The following is a 20,723-nucleotide window of genomic DNA, read 5'->3' as shown; positions in this document are numbered from 1 at the left end:
TCAGTGTATTATAGTAAGGAACGGTGCCCTGTTCCATTCTGTCCATTCTGTTTACTTAATCAAAGAGATGAAAGATATAGGCTTTTAAAACTGACCCAGAAGCCAGGACTGAGGGTGAGCAATGTTTTCAATGGAACATTTTTATGAATTGATATTTTCTGTTGAAAGGAAATTGTAGTCTAGGATCAGGAATAACTACTGTCCAGGAAACAAACCCAAAGTGTTTTTTTATAGCATTTATGACAGCTGGGAAAAAAAATCTGAAACCATGTTTCAGGAATGAACTTTATGTAAGTAACGTAACTATACATAATAAACTATACATAACTTACCACTTCTCCTGAGTATATTATCATAGTTATCTTTATTTATCATCTTTTATATAATTTTATTTATTTTATTAGCTACTGTCCTCCTGTTTGTTGCACAGCTACTTCTATCAAAATACTGCCTTACTCCTAAAACCTTTCAATATTTTTAAGATTTTTATTCTTTGCACTAATCACTTTATATTTTTATTGGCAAGATGCATAACTGGATGGACAACAATGGCAGAGTGAACAATTTAAGTAACCTAAGTTGCTTAACCAGACAGTACAGAAAACTGCATGAAATGTACAAAACGTTACTTGACTTTAAAGTGAAGGTTAACATGCCTCTATATTTGTAATAAATAATGTGTTCATTCAGAGTAAATCTTAAAAAGTGTTGTAACACAGTGTTTTTATAAACTTTAAACAACTTTTCTGTGGACACTAAAGGCCTAAAGCCTTATATAAAGTATATATTTTTAAGCTTATATTTGTGTATATAAATTTTATTTCTGCTTTTTTATTTGGTCTCTACATATTTTTTTTTCACCTTTATTTTTTCATCCTTTCTTTTTCATGTTTTTTTATTTTTCGGACATTTAAAGCATTTTACCACTAGTCGGACTTGTACCACATCCAACTTACAAAAGTTTCAATGACTATCATCATCAACTTGATTGAGCGAGAAAGTCTGCGCAACAAAATATTTTAAGTTGAGTCAGCAAGAAAATTTCAAAAGTTTGCACACAGTGTATCAATGTTTCAAGGTTTTTCATTAGAGCTGGTGAGAGGTTTGTGTTTAGGACCTTACAAGACCATGACCTATCTTAGCTACTGTCAGTTAACCCTTTGGGCACAGTTTTGCCCTCAAACAACAAACCAAAACATTTTTGGTTATTAAACCATACAATACTGTACATTATTTTGTATGTATTTTTTATTTTTAATATATAATTACAACCCTGCTAATAATCTAGCTTGACTATAGCTCTTGGCATTGAGTAATTTTTTTTTCTAGATGACCATCTAGTCTTGGGCTGGATTAGCTTTTTGGCAGAAAAGGGCTGACTACATCCAATACAATGAAATGTACAAGTAAATCATAAATAACAATATATATAGCTGCAATATATGTAAATATGTAAAGAGGTATATTTGTTAGTTTATATTATTTATATATTCTTGCTGTAAAGTAATATAATACAGGAAATTGACAAATCCTGCACCTAACAGCTGGGGTTATGCATAGGGCTCAGCCAGGATCTACTACTCACTCAACTAACAACAATAGCAAAACCACCACAATCTGATACTGGCTCGACAAGAATCCAGAAGCACAGCCTAACACTATGTTCATGGTCCATTGCCTCAACTGCCAAGTAACAGACCTACCAAAAAATAACCTATGAACAAACAGAATCCCTCCTTAATCTAAGCTCACTTCCTTTAACTATGGCAACAACACACTTACCTAAGCACAATCACACACAATAAATCACATTATAAGTTGCGTGAGCAGAACACAGCAACCACTACCATCTGACACTGGCTCGACAAGAATCCAGAAGCATAGCGAACTATGTTCATGGTCCGTGCCTCAACTGCCAAGTACTCAGACATCTACAAAAACTCATGAAACAAATTATTACAAGAGCAGGACCACACCAATCCCCTTCATCCAAACTTAAACACAAACTTCAGTAAATGTAAATGTGTTAAAACTCTTAAAACAGAGCTCTTTAAAGAGAACTTACTCTAACACACATCTCTAACAAACTACCCAGAGCTCTTTCCTCCTCTATATCCCACTATTCTTGTTTGGCCTTCAGGCCCTGCCAAAAAATGTTTTGCCTTGGACTTCTAGGTCCTTAATTGTTAGTGTACTTCATTATTATAAGTCCTTATGCTGTGTAATGTAATGTAAAAAAACATTGTTTGTTTTTGTCTTTGGGCAAGGTTATGCAGGTAGACCAATCCTGCATGTTTTGTTTAAATTATTTAAATTAGCGGTTTCATATCATAAAACAAAAAATAGACATGCATATGTGAAATATAATCACAGGGACTCCAAAACTTTAAAAAGATATGTTTTTCCTCCCGAAAAATATAATAAATGCTATAGATGGTTAATTATAAGAGGTAAAAGAGGTAAAAGCACTGAACTGGGGTCAGTACAGCAGCTTCACCACACGCCTGTCTCTGCGCGCCCCCTACTGGTGTCTATCAGCACTGAACACAGATGTAAACAGTAGCCAGCGGGGTGGAGTGGGCGGGACTTAATGAATCGCGGTCAGTGATTGGCTGGAGCTGTGATTGGCGTGTGTACGGATTCATCACGTCGTGGCTGGGCTCAGCGTCCGGAAGTTTGATTGAAACGTTTCTTCGGAAAGTCGGAGTTGGGAAGGTAAAAATTGAAGCTCTAGTGTTTGTTTGTAGTTTTAGTGTTTTCTGGTTAATTTCTGCTTATTTTTCTGTAGTTAATAACTGTAGGAAATGAAGCAGAATTTTACTGCAGAATTGTTGAAGTGCGTAGCTGTGTATAATGGGTTACATTAGGTTATTAATGTTGGGGGATGTCCTGATCTCAGACTGCAGACGGAGTTAGCTGGGTTAAGCTGGTTTATCTGGTTTATCTGCCCATGAAACTCTTAACCTATCTAACTACTTTATTACTAGAGTGTGAGGAGGCAGTAATGAGAGTTATAAGCTATAGGTTATATCATATTTGCAATATAAAATAGAGTCGTGTAATGTGTTTTGATTTATGGTTACTATTTCACCGGTTATTTTTAAAACTATTTTGTGCCAGTGTATGTGTTTCACATTGCTTAAAAGACACAGTAAGGAACCCACATGCTTTAACAAATGATACACTCATATTTTACTTTAAAACTAAACAAATCGACCTGTGGCTGTGCTCCTATCTCAACAGGTAAAGGTTAAGACGTGGCACAACTCTGATTTTACCCGACCTCAGTGTTTTAGATTACATTCTCAACTAAATAGACTTATTAATTATAATAACATGCTCTCTATATATCCAGGATTGAAATAAAATACATTTCATTAAATTTAAACCTTCATTACTTAGAGTGTGCAGAAGCAGTAATGAGAGTTGTATAAGTTATATTATATTAGATATTTTTGGGAGTATAAAATACAGAGTCCTGTTATTTGTCTTGATTTATGGTTACTATGCAACCAGTTGTTTTTGAGACTATATACATACATTATATATATATTCATATTGCTTAAAACACACGGACAGTAAGGAACCCACATGTTGTCTAACAAAGAATACACTGATAATTTACTTAAAAACTAAACAAATCAGCCTTTTCTCAACAAGTTAGGACCTGGCAAAACTCTGATTTGGCTCGACCTCAGTGTTTTACATTACATTCTCAGCTGAGTAGACAAATGAAAAATAAGACATTAGGCTATTTTTATAATAACAATATTATTGGCGATATGACCAAACATTATATGAAAAAATATATATAATTTCAAGAATACACTACTGAAACAAAATTAACATTAGATTTTATGTGGTGATAATATGATCTGGCACTCCTCTAATTTGAATTTTCACCATATTGTAACATTGAATGATATTACTATGCAGTCCATCTATCCAGGACTGATGTAGAATAAATTATACAGTACATATAAAGGCTGTCTCTAGTAAATATTTAATAGAAAATTAAAACACTAAATTTCAAACAGCAAAAAATATGTTCCCTGATGGCCCATATGGCCCTAAAGTAATATCACTATATTTCAGGCTATTTTTGCAATAAAAGTGTTTTTGGCAATATGACAAAAATGAATAAAATATATACATTTCAAGAGTACACTACTGCAGCAAAATAAATGTTACTTTTTATTTGATGATATTATTTAATACAATATGTTTTGGCACACCCCTGATTGAGATTTTCACCAGAATGTAACAGAAATCAATGATTAAACATGTCATGATACTTATAATGCACTTCATTTATCCAGGATTGAAGTCAAATAAATGATACTGATAGGCAAAATCTTTCTGTAGTTGATATTTAATGGGAAATAAGAACAGTAGGAATTTTCCCTTTGCTTTACACAGAGCCAATTTATTAAGAATTTTCCATCAGCCAATCATTTTAATCCCCCTTTCATTTATTTATAGTAAACAATTGGAACAGCTGTGGGCTATAGAGGTCAGCATGGGTTCTCTGTAACAGAAATGATAGAGGCCTACTGCACTGTTTGTGGGTATCATGTTTTAATCTGCAGAGTGTTGATTCATTTATTTTTAAATAATCATAAAATGCACATTTATCATGTTGAAACTTGGAGCCTAAATTCTCTGAATACTGAGATGTTAACCAAGTGTTCCCATGAGTGCATGGGAGGTATATCTCATATTGCTGTAGGCTATGAATTTGTTCCAAAAACAAGACTTAAGTTAAACATGACGAGTCAAATTAATGCTTTTAAGGGAACCCCTTTAAGCAACTCTAGAACATAACCAAGAAACCTCTGAAAAATCTGATATACCAAAATTAAGACATTCAGTCAAAAGAAACAACAGCAAACATTATGATTTCATATGTATGTTAAATGAATTCAGAAACCTGTGGATTTGTGTTTAAATCATTTAGTTTATTATATTTAAAAACAGTTAGTAGGCTAGTGCATTTTACATCTAGTTAAAGCCTAGATGTGTAACTCTGATTAGACTTCTGTTCTGTGATGGCATTACAATAAGAGAAAGAGGAGTGATGAAGAGTAATCTATAAAGTGTGTGTGCAGAACTGGAGCGCAAAAAAATCATTATAAGACAAAGCATTTTAATTCCTGTTTTAGTAACTTTTAGGTGTGTCGAGCAGCCTAAAAATTAGAGAAGTGTGCTTGCGGCCAGAAGATTACTGTTTAGTTTACAGAACCGGTGTTCACAGCTAAGGCGCCTTTGCTTTGAGAAAGGCGTCTAACCTGCAGCTGTTTTATGTGTATTAGTGCTGGATGATATGATCTCAAATCAGTATTTTACCTCGATTTTTATTAATGAGCACATTCATTTCCTGTACTTTGCATAACACATTTCTCTTTGGTCAAGCTGCTTGAATTGCTTAGTTGATTTGTGGCTTGGTACATGAGCCGTAGTATGTTTTTATGGGTACAATATATCATCACACTAAGCAGAAAATATATTTTATTGAAATGTTTACAAAGTATTAACATAACAAAAAATATATTGAAACAGGGAAGATTAAGTTGGTAAAGTGGGTTAGATGTTAGATGTTCTATCAGTTTCAGTTATTTATTTTTTAATTCACTGCTAAGCCTGCTAAGTTTGTGTTCACTGCTGAAGAGGGGTTAAAATGTGGGGGGTCAATTCAATTGTACTGCTGTGTATTGGCAGTAAAGTGTTCTTAATCATGATATTTTTATTGCAGATTAAAGCATTCTCTTTACACTCTTTCAAGAGAGCAGGCATTCTGTATTTATAGTTTCATCTTCTACCTTGCTTTCATCACTGAGAGAGTTGATATGATAGTGTTAAGGGCTGATATTATCAGGCCTGATGCTGGGTGGTACTGATAGGAATCAGTATCGCTGTGTTGTTCCTGTACAACATGATAGTAAAGTCAACACATTTGTCTGAGGACTGGCACTCGATGCTAAACAATGCATTTTAAATCTAAGATTCGTTTATTTTTCCATTTGCTTATTTAATTACTAGTTTTATGGAGTTTGATGTGTTCTTACACCACAATCCAGAGCACCCAGTAAATGACAAACTGTGAAAAGAAAAGTTGCAAAAAAGGGAGTTGCATTGAGTAAACCTAATAAAAATATTTCTATATGCAGTGGATGATATGATGATGATGATTATAATAAGTGCCTCAGCATACAAACAAGCTAGATATCTAGAAAAAGATATAACCTTAATGCCCCATTTTCCCATCTTTTTATCTATCCCTCTTTCCCTCCAATCTTAAGCACAACAGTCTTCTTACCTGTTGTAATGCATGGAGAAGCCCATCTTCTTAATATCACATTGTCCCTCTGTATTATACTTCTCCATTGATTTGATAAAGTGCCCTGGGTTGATCTGTCCCATTGGCAAACCCACGCACACAAACACATACACAGGCCTCTCTCTCTCTCTCTCTCTGTTTGTGAATAAGCACACAGGGCTGAGTGAAAAGAATGGCTGAGTCTGTCACAAACTGCTGGCCTGATTGTCATGTGCAGCAGGTGTGTGTGTTTGTATGTACATGTATTTTAATGTTGGGAGAGAGTGTGCGAGCATGTACATCTGTGTTCGGGTCACAGGGTACCTTTTAGAGCTGGACTGTGTGTATTTTGTGTGGCGTGATTGTGGGTGACCTGAATGAAAAAGAGAAGTCTGTGTGTGTTTGTGTGTGTGTGTGTGTGTGTGTGTGTGTCTCCCTCTCTCTCTATAACACACACACACACACACACACACACAGTGTGACCTGACTGAAAAAGAAATGTGTGTGTGTGTGTGTGTGAGAGAGAGAGAGAGAGAGAGAGAGAGAGAGATTGGGATGAATGTACTGGGTCTCTCTCATAGTGTCATTATCAGCAGTATCACCCCACTCTTCGTCCTGCATATAGACTTTACATCTGCCCCAATAGACAGCCAACTAAAAAGCCTCAGAGAGAATATTTATTTACAATAATGTAAAATTTCTAAGTAAGACAGCTACTTCAAACACATTTTGGGGTCTCCGGGGTAGTGCTGTTAGCAGGAGTTCTGTAAAGAGACCCAGGTCAGGGGATGAAGGACATTTGGCCTGCGAATGGCAGCCGGAGGGTGGAGGGAAACAGATTTTGCAGGGACGGGTCATCTCCATCCCTCTTTATGGGTAAGGGTTCCTATTTTCTCCTCTGTGTTTCACTGACCTTGGTAAGTGCCACTAAATTGCTTAGTCACTGCTGGCTGGTCTTTGTAAAATATTCTGTTCTCTATTCTATTTGTCGGTTTGAAACTAGAGCTGAATTTTGCTGAGCTAGTGCTTTGTTGTTTGTATAATGCTCAAGCATGTGGCTCTTCATTTGATGTTAAGCTAAAGTACTTAACTAAGTATTTGGCTGAAACTATTTGACATACTGTGAAATTTAATTGTTATTTATATTATGTTAAAATGTAATGATAAAAATATTCAGAATTCTCCTGTAAAGTTTAAGGTTTTTATGTGACAGAAGCAGTATGTTTAAGGAGACAATCAGTAAGTTGTTGGTGAGAATGTGTATTTGCATCGAGCATGCTAATAAAGTACTTTTAAAACGTGCATTGTGGTCTTAATAGAGCAGAGTGGATGAATCTTGTGGATAAATCTTGTGATTTTTTTGAGGGTACTGTTGTGCTTTCTTTTGTTCTAACATGATGTTGAGATTTTCTAGTTTGATGTTCTAATATCTCCATGTTAGCAGTAGCTCTTCTATCAGCACCATTAGCAACACCATGGGTGCACAGGAAAAAGCCAAAAAAAGGTCCTCAGACCTATCAGATGCCCTGATTTAGAATATACTGTATGTGGCTCTGCAGGAATGGTAGCTGAAAACCATTGATGCAGTTTATTATGATTTATTTTGTCCTTTCTCATTTTCCATAGTAATCACATTTTTACAATAACATTATGTAAAGTGGGTTGATGCATTGAACTTAGTAGTAGTAGTAAAAGTAGTAAATATCCCACTTGAGATGTCATGAGGTGTAATAATATCTTACCATAGGAACATTTTAACTTTGTGGTGTGACCAATTTAGAGAGCAGGACAGAATTAATAGATGTTTTATAGCTGTTTTATGGATGTTTTATTGTTTTATGTAGCTTATTATAAGTTACATAGTTTTTATGATGTATGCTGTGTGCACAACTAGACAAATTGACAGCTTCTTCCCCAAAGCTGTGGCCTTCTTAACCACAGTGTATATCTCACCACACCACACTTACTGTGACTCAGAAATTCACACTATTCCAAAAATGCTTCCATAATCTTTGCATAACTTCATAACCATCGCTGTTCCCAAAAAAATGTTATGTCCTATTAACCCGTCTGTAGTTTTTAACATTTTCATAATGAATCAACCATTAGAAATGCTCCAAAATAACTTTAAACATCTTTTAACATTGCCTTTCATTGACAATCGAGAAGAGTTTGCCTTCTTCTATACCCTATAAGAGATATTTTAGAGATTGTTACATGACTGTGACTAAATGTTCATGTCATTCTAGAACAGTATTATTGTACAATAGTACTGTCAATAGAACCCGATAGTGTGTTTCTGCAGACCCTGTATATATTGTATGTACATAACTTAACATAATTTTAGCTCTCTTCACATTGGAGTGTATTATACTTTCTCATCTAGTATTTATTTTAACTTTTAATTTTCTTATTTTATCTTCTCTAGTATCATTTTACCAAGACAAATTCATTGGAACACACTTAGCAATTAAGTCTAAGGAGAAACTTTTCTTTTGTGTTTTGTGTTCTTTGAGATTACGTCTGTGCCATTCCTCAGGGCTCACATATGATGAAGCAGTTTTGACACCAGTATGAGTCAGAGTTGCAGTGTGTACTACTGTCGTTAGTCATGTCAAGGCTTGTTAATGAAATCAGGCCTGTCTCTGAGAAAAAAATGTTTTGTGGTAGAGAAGTTTTATAAGCACTGTTCCTACTAATTCACTAACCTTTTATAAATGAAACAGAGCTTTGTCTGTTAATGTTCTGGCCCAAGGCCTTGTTTCTTTATGTGGGTGCCAAAGTAAGAAGAGATGTTTTTTTTTTTTACATTAAACTAATAATAGAATGTACATTTCTTTATCAAATATTTGGAGAAACTGTATAATAGAAGCTTATTTGTATTGGACATACAACTCTCCTCAATTGTCCATGCTTTAGCTGCTCTTTGTGAGTCTGTGGAACACTGCCAAGGCCTACCAAGGGCTCATCCCCAAGGAGTTACGCAATTGTTTTTTGCTAGGCTATTAGAAATTGACTAGAGGGCTCAGAAAGCAACAGCCTAGTTCTTATCTCAGATGTTGAATTTAAAACACGTCACTGTGACCTGTGTATCCATTTTCAGCTGCCTGTATCAGTTCATATTTGACATCATTAAGTTATTAAGACTTGGTTCACTGTACTATTGAAGTAGGCCCAGACTTTGATCTTTGTGAAATGGGGAGGTGTACTTCACCATTATTCATTGCCTTTGAATGCAAAGGTTGATTGTGCACTTACACTAAGAGTCTAAAACACCACTTATTGTTTCAACATCCTGCAACAAAAATGTGTGAACAGTGTTTCAGGTATTACTTGTGTTAGTTGAGTTATTCAGTTACTTTGTGATTTATGTTGTTTGCGTTTTTTTTTTTTTAGTGAATGTACTGATTATTAAACTCCGCAGCTCTTTCTCTTTCTGTGTCTCTCTCACAGTCCCAGACCATGAACTACGTGGGACAGTTAGCGGAGACAGTCTTTGTTACAGTAAAGGAGCTTTATCGAGGCCTGAACCCTGCTACCCTCACTGGTGGCATTGATGTTATTGTAGTACGGCAGCCGGATGGCAGTCTCCAGTGCTCACCGTTCCATGTGCGCTTCGGAAAACTGGGAGTCCTGCGCTCCAAGGAGAAAGTGGTGAGTGACTGGGATAGAAGGCAAGAGGATGTTTTTTATGATTCATTTGCCAGTAAATGTTTCTTGACTTAATGATTTATTGATTATGAAGTGTGTGAAGTGTGATTTGTTGATTGTGTGTGTGTGTGTGGGGACTCTAGAAAAGCATGGACAATATTTATCAGAAGTAAAGGTCTAGCCACCACTTTTGGCTGGTTGCAGGATTGTGCGTAGCCCCAACCATTACCCATATGTTTGAATGACAAAAAAAATCTTCCATGTTTTCCATGTGACTTTATTAGCAGTTTTTTTATTTTACACCCAAAAATCTTCTTTAAAAAAACATTTTAAAACATTATTTTGCTATACCGTTCGAAGGCAGGGCTACAAGTAGGATTTAATTGATTGACAGCCTTGACTGGTACAGGCCACATCACACCCTTTCTGTTCATTGCATGATGGGAAGAGATGGGTTGTAATGGAGCATTAACATGAGTTGCACTTTTACTGTAAAAAATATTACAGTTACTGGACAAACTAGTATCCAGGGGAAAGACCTGCATTTCTTCTGCACTGTATACTCACTCAATGAAGGCAGTCTGAGATGCTTAGTCTGGGAGAAGAGGGTCTACCAAATGTGTGCGTGAGTCAGGCTCTGGATCCAAATTTGACATAATTATGGAAAAATGTGGCTTCTTTTCTATGGGAAATAAATAGAATAGATTGGAAAAGAATGGAACTACAGGGTCCAGTTCAAAGAAAACAACACTTCTTTTGATAATGCCATCTAATGCAATTTGTTTGAACAACAAAGGTCACAGTGCACACATTCAGTACTTTCAGTGTTCTTCAAAGACAAAGCAGGGTTTCTCTGCAGGCCAGATATCTTAAGACCAAAGTTACGGACTGTCCAATAGGAATGCCCCTCAGCTCTTTTTCTTGGTAAATGATAAATCTGATTTTGGAATAAAACCCATCAAGTTTTTTAACATCTCAATTCATCTCAATTTGTCGTTTGGCTTTTTAATAGCATTTTAAATTCAGTTTAATACAGTATATGATCATTATCGTGATATCAAATGTGAATCCAAAATCCAAATATCATTACTGTGACCGAAGCGAATTGTTACACACGTAGACTTTTAAAATTCTCTTGAATTTTATACACTGTGAAGGCCTTACCTAATAACTATATATGTAATATGTATTTTTAGGTGGACATTGAGATCAATGGCGAGCCTATTGACCTGCACATGAAACTGGGGGACAATGGAGAGGCATTCTTTGTCGAGGAAAATGAAAACTTGCAGGTATTGTCAAAACTTTCAGAGTAAGCTTTTTCAGAGAACTGCTTGTACCTTATTTGTAGACTTCTTTAATAAATGTGTATATACACTATATATCTATATGTTTGTGGACTCCTGTTATAAGAAATATATGAAGGTAAGGATATAGAGGCCTCAGCTTTGAGCGGTGGAGCAGTGCAACTGTGTTCTCTGGAATGAGGCTTGATTTTATTTAAAGAAAACAATAAATGAGCAGGTGTCCCAGGACTTTTGTCCATTTAGAGTAACATTTCCGTTTTTCCAGGTTGGTGTGCCGGCACACCTCTGCACTTCACCCATCCCCATTGAGGTTCCAGAGTTTTCTGAGGTGGCCGAGTCTCCTGCTAGCACCAATTCATCTTCTGCCACCCGAAGGAAAAAGCGAAGAAAGAAACGAGCACGCTCTGACACACACCTGCGTGAAGATAGCAGCTCATCCTCAGAGGAGAGGGACACTTCAGAGCAGGACCTTTTTAATGAGGAGTCTGTATCACTTATGGTGGCAAGGTTAGAGTGAATGGTCGGCTGATAAAAAGGCTGTTGTCTGTTGTTGAAAACATGTATATGAAAACAAAATATATATATTTTTAAATGTTTTTCTGCTTTATGCATGCAATTAATCAGAAAAATTAAGTTTTTAATTTGTAAATGCATATTAATTACATTACCAAGTTTACAGGGCCTGGTGACATATTAGCAATTTTATCTTGTGATGTAAACGTTGTTGCTACTGTCAGAAGGAAGGTAGATTTGCTATATGTTTATGCTGAAATATGGATTACATTTTATAAATCTTACCCTTATTTCTTCCCACAAGCGACTGACACCACTTATATACATATAATTCCATTTGTCCAGTCTTACAATCTTTCTTCCATTATGAAAAGCTTAAGTGTGATTACTCTTGGTTAATAAGATAATATTGGTCTAATTATTAACCTGCTACATTTTTTTTAATCAATTAATATCACTTGTCTACATTGTAAAAGTTGTGTTTATGCTAGTAAATATTATGGGCTTTTAGTTACAGTTCATGGATGGATTTAAAGATCAGACATAAAAAAACAAACACTGATGTTTTTGCATTTATTTTTGTCTGCAGTAAGTCTGTGTACTACTCTCTTTCTGAAGAGCCGAGTGATGACCTCAATGGAGGTCCGACCATAGAGCTGCATCCGCACTCAGATGGAGAGTGCTCTCCTAATGAGAGGTAACAACTATTTTTCTATCCTTGGGAATTGTGGTCTTTTCTTTGGTGAGGTTTTTTTTTTTTTATTATGTTTGAGTTGCAGTCAGGTTTGAATTCAAACTTTAATGCTGTGGGTCATGTCGGATAAGACGTGCATAGTGTTCTGCTGTGTTTAGGTTTGATTTTTAAATCTTATAAATGAATATAAATAAAGCATAAATAACAAGAACATCAAGAAATATTACCTAAAGATTACATACCCTACATAGGTAAATAGAAGGTCTCCGTATAATTGTTTGATGACATTTATACATTAATGTTGTGAAATTGCTTTATTATGTAATATGACCAAATCAGATCTTTGATTTGTCTTTATAACTGTTCTTTGCCATTCTATCTCTTTTCTTCATCACAGCCTGTTTTATAGTCGGCCCTCATCTCCTAAGAGTGACTCAGAGTTGCTGGTGAAGCCTCAGGAGACATCGGGTCCTCAGATGCAATGGAATTGGGGTGGTTTTCCCAAGGTAGCTCTCTGTTCCGCAGCAGTGCTCTTCTGTAGACGTGTCAATATTGCAGCTCACACATACTGCACTTGTGAACCAGAAGCTCACTGATGATCTGTGTCTTACCTGCAGGTTTGTCAGACAGAACGAACTGGACCTGAACCTCCACGCACACCCTCCTGCCTTCCCATGCCCTCGGATCATTCCCATTTCCGCACCATCCGCCGCCAATCCTCATTCGAAATGGAGCCTTCTGACCTGGAAACTGTAACTGTGGTGAGGCCCGAACCTCGGACTTTCGTAGCAGAGCCCTGTCCCTCAGATAACCTACCTACAGTTTCCCACTCCACCCCAAATAACACCTCAGAATCTTCCTCACCCACACAGCAGGATTTCCCGCTCATGCTTCCGCATCTGGAGACACTAAAGCTTGTGGACAGTTCTGACCAGCCTCCGGTCTCAGGGCTGGACACCCAAACTGCCACTGATTGCACAGCTAACTCCAGCAGCACAGACTGTGATTCAAGCACAAGAACAGCTAATCCAGATAACACTGCCAAAACCACTGGCCAGACTAATACAGCTAACTTGATCATTTCACACAACATTGGCAAAAACTTCAGGGATAAAATTGTAATTTCAAATTGTCCCAACAGCCAGTACAACAGCGCTGACACAGCTGCTCCAACTGGATTAGTAGGTGGGATTAGTTTAGGTCCATCGGGAACAATGGCAACATCTCCTCCCTGCACAGGCAGTGCCTTTACCCAACCTGTTCACCTGAGCCCAGGAGAAAGGGCAGCTGTGATGGAGCGAGACAGCGGCATTGAGCCTTTCGCAGAAGGACTTGCTGAGGAAGAGGGAGGTATAGGAACAGAGAACTCGCTAACCAAGAGGAATGTGACAACAGTCATCCAGGTAGAGGAGCAACCTGGCTGTTCTCAGTCCACATCTAAAGCAGCAGAATCACCAGAAAAGAAAAAGGGTAGGCCGTTTTTTTTTTTTTAAACAATTCTTACTTACGTGGGAAGATTACACTGGATGTGAAAATGAAAGAGACATCACAGAAGGTTCTCTATTAACTTCCTTTTCATCTTAATTTGTGAAGGCAAGCGCAGCCAGCATTTGGGACCAGCAGACATCTACCTAGATGACTTGTCCAACCTCGATCCTGAAGTGGTCGCACTTTATTTTCCCAAAAGGTAAAATCTTCACTTTTTACATACACAACTGTTTAGAAGTGGTACCAGATTTTTTTAACGATATAATCAATAATAAGTGCTATTATAACTTTATTAACAAACAGAAAGACTGTAGCTAAAAAAAACTAGTAGTGATCAGTAATTTAGCTGAATAACTATTAAACCTGTTATAGTTATATGTACGAATGTACAATACACTATTTGTTTGTAGTATATTATATTTTATTAGTTATTTCTTATTTCCAGCCTTGTTAACTAATTCTTAGAAAAAATACACATTAATTTAAATTAATAAGTTATTTAGCTGTTAGGAAAGGAAACTAAAACGACGAAAAATGAAACATTACCAAAAAGATGTAGTTTCAGCTTATTTTGCTTACATTCTAATATGCAGCAGCTCTGTAATTAATAGGTAAAAAACACAGTACAATACAATGCAATATAATATGTTGATATACTGTATCTTTCTGTGCAGTGAAAGTGAATCTCGGCCTGGTGCTGATCTCCACACTCCCAGAGTTTCCCCACAGTCTGGCCAGCAGTCTCCTCAGTCTCTGGGCAGTGGCAATGTGGACAGTGGGACAGAGTATCTGTCAGATTCCACTACAGACTCCCTAGATGTCACCATGTCTCTGTGTGGGACTGAGGGCCAAAACAGGCAGATAAAGAAAGGTACAGAGAGATTAATAAGCATGGGATACATTTGTATGTTTGTGTGTGTATGATAGGGGATAACAAGTAGAACAAAGAAGGAAGACATTATGAAGCCTAATAATGGCTCTTATTTGCTACAGAGAAGTTTATGGAGCATATTGTGAAGTATCAAGACCTTGTTGACAATCCTGGAATTGTGGACGATCCAAACCTTGTGATCTGCATCAACTCAAAGTGTGTAAAATTAATTCTGATTTTAACATCACTACTACCTGACTCCCAATGTTTCCAATAAAAGAACCTGCTCTTTCTGGTAACTGATTGTTGATATCTATTGCTGCCTTTCAGCTATTACAACTGGGCTGTTGCTGCTCCAATGGTTCTGTCAATGCAAGCTTTCCAGAAGAATTTGCCAAAGGTATATCTTCCATATAGGTTGTTTAGGGTTATCCTTTAACCCTTGTTGAATTTGGCCTGGAGGATCTGCTCGTGGATCATTATGTGAATGAAAACTGTATTGTGCCATTTGTTTTCACACAGAGTACAATTGAACAGCTGGTAAAGCACAAGATGCCCAAGAAGTCTGGCCGCTGGTGGTTTTCCTGGAGAAGAAGAGACATGGGCAATAACCAGGTACAACTGTTACTTAAGAGCTTTGTATTTCCTAGAACTGAGATGTTTGGGGTTTTTGTACTGGCACTCAGTATCTCTGCAGACCTGTTTTTACAGTAGATGTTTATGTAGCATGAGTTGTTTGATTTGTATCTTGTCTCATCTCCACCCCCTCATTATCTGTTGCTTTATCGCTCACTTTCATCTCTCTTTTTCAGCCAAGTTCAAAACCTGATTCAGAAGAAAACCAAATAGACGCTTCTTCTTCTGCTCGTCCCGGACCACCCTTACTAAAGTAAGCTCTGTTTGTAAGCTCATTCTGTGCTAATGTGCTTGGATAGTGCTTTGTAAGATGTCTATAATATACTGATATTTCCCCACTGTGGTGAAAAAAAAAATCTTTTTTATCATGAAATCTGTCTGTGACTTAACTTGTAGGAAGCATTCTGGTCAGTTATCCAGTGATGATGATGGATCTGATTCTGTGAAGCAAAATATTGTAGCTGAAGCCATGGCCACTGCCCAGTGCCTGAGTCAGATTTACCGGAAGTCACTCCGTCTCACCTCCAAGCAGATAGTAAGAGATTCTACACATCTGTACCTACACTACACACAAGGCTTACTCTTTTAGCTGATGGAAGTAACATAAGTAATACATTGCTCAGGTGATATATTTGCTACATTGATATGTATCTATTTGTAAAAATACTGTGCATATCATCTGCAACTCATTCCAAATGTACTCTATGAAGCTGGATGGAACACAGTTCAACAGCTCAATGCTGGAAGAAGTTATACCTCTCTAGCCCACACCAGGCATTAGGCAAATAGGTACTTGTTTGCCTGCTCTAGAGAGTCCTATTCTATTGGCAGGACTCCTCTAGAGGGACTAGACAAGGTGTGTGTGTGTGTGCTTTTGCACATCTGTCAGTAAAGGCCTCAAGTTAAAGTAGCTAAATACATTCATTTTAAGGTGTGGACATTTGGGCCCAACCCCTTTTTTCCCGTTGACCTTATAACTTAGACCAAGATGGCAGCAGCACAAGCAACAAAGAAACCCACAAATAAAGTATTTTATTTGTTAAAAATTACGATGACTATTATATATTACGACGATAGTTTGTGTAATTTCAATGTTTTATGGCCAATTTCTTCATAACAAGCGTATATAGTGTTAGTGGTTCATCTCAGTGGTTCATTCTTTTCCGGTTCCAAGATAAATTGTGAAACAGATAGCAGAGGCTGCAACATTGTAAATAATAAAACAAAATAAAAGCTATTAAAAGGAATTAGGGATGGACAGTGAACAATAATAGTGAATTGCTCCACAACCTGACCCCTTTCTAAAGATGTAAGATACCCTAACATTAACTAGTCAACCCACAGCTAGGTTGCTAAACTTTTAGTGCTCCGTTGATATAGATCTCTATCTGGTGCTTAAAGTGTTGTCCCAATCTCGAAAACAAGGATAGGGGTACACTAGAGAAATGGGATTGGGCCACAGTAAAGATCTCCTGGAGTAAAGTTGCTGTATGTTGTGTGTGTTTGTTAGGAGCGGCTTAATTTGCGGGATGGAGCCAACAAGATCGTGTTTAGCGTGACCACTCAGTACCAAGGCACCTGTCGTTGTGAAGCAGCCATCTACCTGTGGAACTGGGATGATAAAATCATCATCTCAGATATTGATGGGACCATCACCAAGTGGGTATATGTGTACTTTTTTATTTCTGCATCTGTGATATAAGGTGAACAAATGTATACATCTATGTACATCTAACACCCTTTAAACCCCTCCTTTAAACCGATAACCAGGTCAGATGCATTGGGTCATATTCTGCCACAGTTTGGGAAAGACTGGACCCACCAAGGCATCGCCAAGCTATACCACAAAATACATCAGTAAGTCATGTCATTCACAACACGACAGTAACGGTGACCTCATCAAATCCAGTGTGGACAGTCATCTCAATAGATCTGAACATAACTGTAGACTGTAGAGCATCATCGTGTGGCATTGAAAAGTGTGTTATTCTACCAAGATTACAATTATTGGTTGTATTTCCTTTTTTTGTGCTTTTTTTCTCTCTCTAGGAATGGCTATAAGTTCCTGTACTGTTCAGCTCGTGCCATAGGCATGGCAGACATCACCAAGGGCTACTTGCAGTGGGTCAATGATAAAGGCATTGTACTGCCTAAAGGACCTGTTTTACTTGCTCCTAGCAGCTTGTTCTCAGCATTGCACAGGTACATTTTTACTACTAAATGTCATTTGTGATGTGCAGAATACCACCAGGTACAGTCTATGTGCAGAAGTTTAGGACACCCCATAAACACCTTTTGTCTTCTTTTAACATAATATATATAATAAAGTGTGCAGACACCTGTTCATTCATTTCTTTTGAAATTCTGTTGACACTACAAAATAAAGAGTTAATTCTGCTTTTGATTTCTTAGTTAGGACTTTAAGTTCTTAAGCGTTGCTGTGATCACTGTTTAGAATTTTATATTTAGCACCAAGACTGTTAGTAAGGTCAGGATGATCTCCACTCTCTTTATACCCATTTAGCCCAAATCTGGCATTAACAGCATGGTGCAGTAAGTTTGTGTTTTGTTGCTTGAGAAAGTGCTATTATATACGTACTTATATTGGTATATTGGTATATATATTGGTATATTGGTTATATTGGTAGAAAAAAAATAATAGAAAGTTTTTTCTGAGAAATAACCTTCACATTCTTTTTTTTATTTATTTATTTTTTTAAACAATTCTTACTTACATGGGAAGATTACACTGGATGTGTAAATGAAAGAGACAACACAGAAATAATCTTCACATTTATTCCTACTTAAAGTTAAAATCATATGCCTCACATCAGCTTAAATTAGAAAAACATTTTGTAATTGATTTTGCAAGAGTCTGTCTTACTTTTGGATTTATATTAAAAATATTACACTTTACAAATTATTAACAAATGATTGTTCTAATGTCTGTGTTTAAATATGTTACAGAATACAAAGGTTTTTATGGAGTGTCCTACATGACTGTAAGATGCATGACTCTGTTCTAAACAATATATATCTAAACAATATATTTTCAGAGAGGTGATTGAGAAGAAGCCAGAGGTTTTTAAAATCACATGTCTAACAGACATCAGAGACCTGTTTAACCCAGGAAGACAGCCGTTCTATGCTGCTTTTGGCAACAGAACCAATGTAAGCATGACTACAACAAACAGGAACAGCTGAACACCATCTCATAGTTGTTCGTTTTTGATGCTTTGAATTCTCCCCAAAATTTTTTAAAATGTACTGTACTTGTCTGTGTGTGTGTGTGTGTAGGATGCATTTGCATACAAGAGGGTCGGGGTACCAGAGATGCGAATCTTCACTGTGAATCCTAAAGGAGAACTGATTCAGGAGAATAGCAAAGGCCGCAAGTCATCGTAAGTAAACAAATAATGGCACGTGTACCAACACCTTAAATGGCAGTAAGAAAACTATTACTTATAAATTGTTATTGGGTGTAATTGTTTTATTTTAATGTTGTTTGTGATTCACAGGTATACTCACTTAAGTGAGTTGGTGGAGCACGTCTTCCCGTTGATCTGTAAAGGCCGACCTACATCGTTGGATTACCCAGAATACAGCCACTTCTCCTACTGGAGAGAGCCCCTACCAGAACTGGACCTCTCCTCACTTTAGACTTTCACATCTTTTCAATTTCTTTCTCGATTATTTATCTCTGCACACTATTTCAGTGACATACTCTGTACCTGGCTCTCAGATTCACCTTTATTTTACCATGACTATAACACTAAGCAATTGCATGAAGCCATTGGCTGATGGAATGCAGACAGACTTTTTTTTATCTTTGATAGTATGCAAAAACTAAAAGAAATGAACTGTATCAGCTGTATGAACTGTATAATTATATGATGGTGGGGAAATTGTTTTTGTCTTTTCTTTCATGGAGTCTTTTTCTGATCTGTATACCATCGTAAACCAAGTATCTCCATTTCAGTTTACTATATAATTTAAACACACAAACTGTCCCAAAATTTCTTGATGAATGGACCAATAGAAATTCTCCAAAATTACCTGAAGTAAACTCTTTTTTTTTTTTTTTTTTTACATTGAAAGCTATTGAAAGTAAAGAGTCTCTTTATCTCTCCAGTAAAGTTGCTGTTTCAGAGATACTTGTTTTATTGGACAGCGACAATATTTTGAGATATGCAGGTCTGGTCAGCTTGCCAACCCAGTTCTGCTACATATGCAAGATAAGCTTAAAATAATGACACCAGTGCTGTAAGCATGACAAATGGTCATGTGGAGTTAAATGGGAAACACAGCCGGTGCATTGGCGTGGCTAAAACAAAAGTCAGGATTAATGGCTTTGGAACAGTGCTGAATGGAAAGGACAAGAATGGGATTGATGCTGTTTTTAAGCACGCCCTTTGGAATAATCCAGTTAGAACTTGACATTAAAATGATGTATCCCTATTTAAACACCATTTTCATAAGAAAGTTTGGATAAGCTGATATGAATCTGATGTAAATGTGCACTGTGCTGTGACTCACTGGGATATTCTGGCTGGATCATCAATTCCTGTATAAAAAGGTCTAGTAATACTAGATAATAATAGAACTAATAGGATAAAAACATGGCTGTTGATTAATTTAGAATAAGAAACAGTTTTGTAATCACTGTTATATTGATGTAAACAGAGGATACGTTGCTAAAGATAGTTACACAATAGGATTGAACCCACTTGAACACACTTGCTTGATGAACAAATCACAGGAAAAAAACAGAAACAGATCAGAGACTCCTTGCAAGCACAGCAATGTATTCTGTAGCCACAGGTGGTAAGATTTGGGTAACAGCCATACTTCTTGTTGTCCTCAGGAATACATCCAGATTATTTTTTTTAATTTGCAAAATACAAATATTATGTTCTCAAGACACAAGATGAAAGCAGATAACAAAACAGGCTTTTATCTATATTTATGAGTCTATGGTAAATGTCGACGCAAGGAAAGGCAATGCTTGTGCTTGTGTGTCCCCAGTGTCCCTTATTTGATAAACAAAATATAACTAAATGAATTTACATTTAAAATTCTGCATCACTATACACAACATACTAGTGCATCTAAAAAAAACAGAATACCATTAAAAAGTTACTTAATTTCAGTAATTCAGTTAAAAATGTGAAACTCATATATTATATAGATGTATTACACACAGAGTGTATTTTAAGTGTTTCTTTGTTTAATTGTTGATGATTATGG

General features: G+C 36.6%; 1 protein-coding gene across 1 annotated transcript; it reads left to right on the top strand.

Annotated features, from left to right (window-relative positions):
• Window positions 1-2,634: 2,634 nt before the first annotated feature.
• On the top strand, window positions 2,635-19,381 carry zgc:123305 (SMP2 and LNS2 domain-containing protein). The gene is made up of 20 exons (XM_007253303.4): window positions 2,635-2,715; window positions 9,770-9,970; window positions 11,164-11,259; window positions 11,540-11,781; window positions 12,377-12,484; window positions 12,879-12,987; window positions 13,099-13,951; window positions 14,075-14,168; window positions 14,644-14,840; window positions 14,963-15,056; window positions 15,171-15,240; window positions 15,363-15,455; window positions 15,653-15,729; window positions 15,873-16,011; window positions 16,987-17,135; window positions 17,247-17,333; window positions 17,526-17,678; window positions 18,533-18,647; window positions 18,774-18,877; window positions 18,995-19,381. The coding sequence occupies exons 2-20, from the start codon at window positions 9,779-9,781 to the stop codon at window positions 19,134-19,136; spliced, it is 3,114 nt and encodes a 1,037-aa protein (XP_007253365.3). The 5' UTR covers window positions 2,635-2,715; window positions 9,770-9,778; the 3' UTR covers window positions 19,137-19,381.
• Window positions 19,382-20,723: the final 1,342 nt, after the last annotated feature.

This window comes from Astyanax mexicanus, chromosome 5 (genome assembly GCF_023375975.1).
Source record: "Astyanax mexicanus isolate ESR-SI-001 chromosome 5, AstMex3_surface, whole genome shotgun sequence".
In the NCBI taxonomy this organism is placed as follows: domain Eukaryota; kingdom Metazoa; phylum Chordata; class Actinopteri; order Characiformes; family Acestrorhamphidae; genus Astyanax; species Astyanax mexicanus.
Note: the sequence above shows the minus strand (reverse complement) of the source record. Positions and strands in the feature narration are given on the sequence as shown.

What these genes read in the sequence shown, in the direction of transcription:
- zgc:123305 (XM_007253303.4), top strand. Translation starts at nt 9,779, where the DNA reads ATGAACTACGTGGGACAGTTAGCGGAGACAGTCTTTGTTACAGTAAAG. An exon ending in GTGATCTGCATCAACTCAAA is followed by an intron (nt 15,057 to 15,170) that starts GTGTGTAAAATT and finishes GCTGCCTTTCAG; the next exon opens with CTATTACAACTGGGCTGTTG. An exon ending in TCCAGAAGAATTTGCCAAAG is followed by an intron (nt 15,241 to 15,362) that starts GTATATCTTCCA and finishes GTTTTCACACAG; the next exon opens with AGTACAATTGAACAGCTGGT.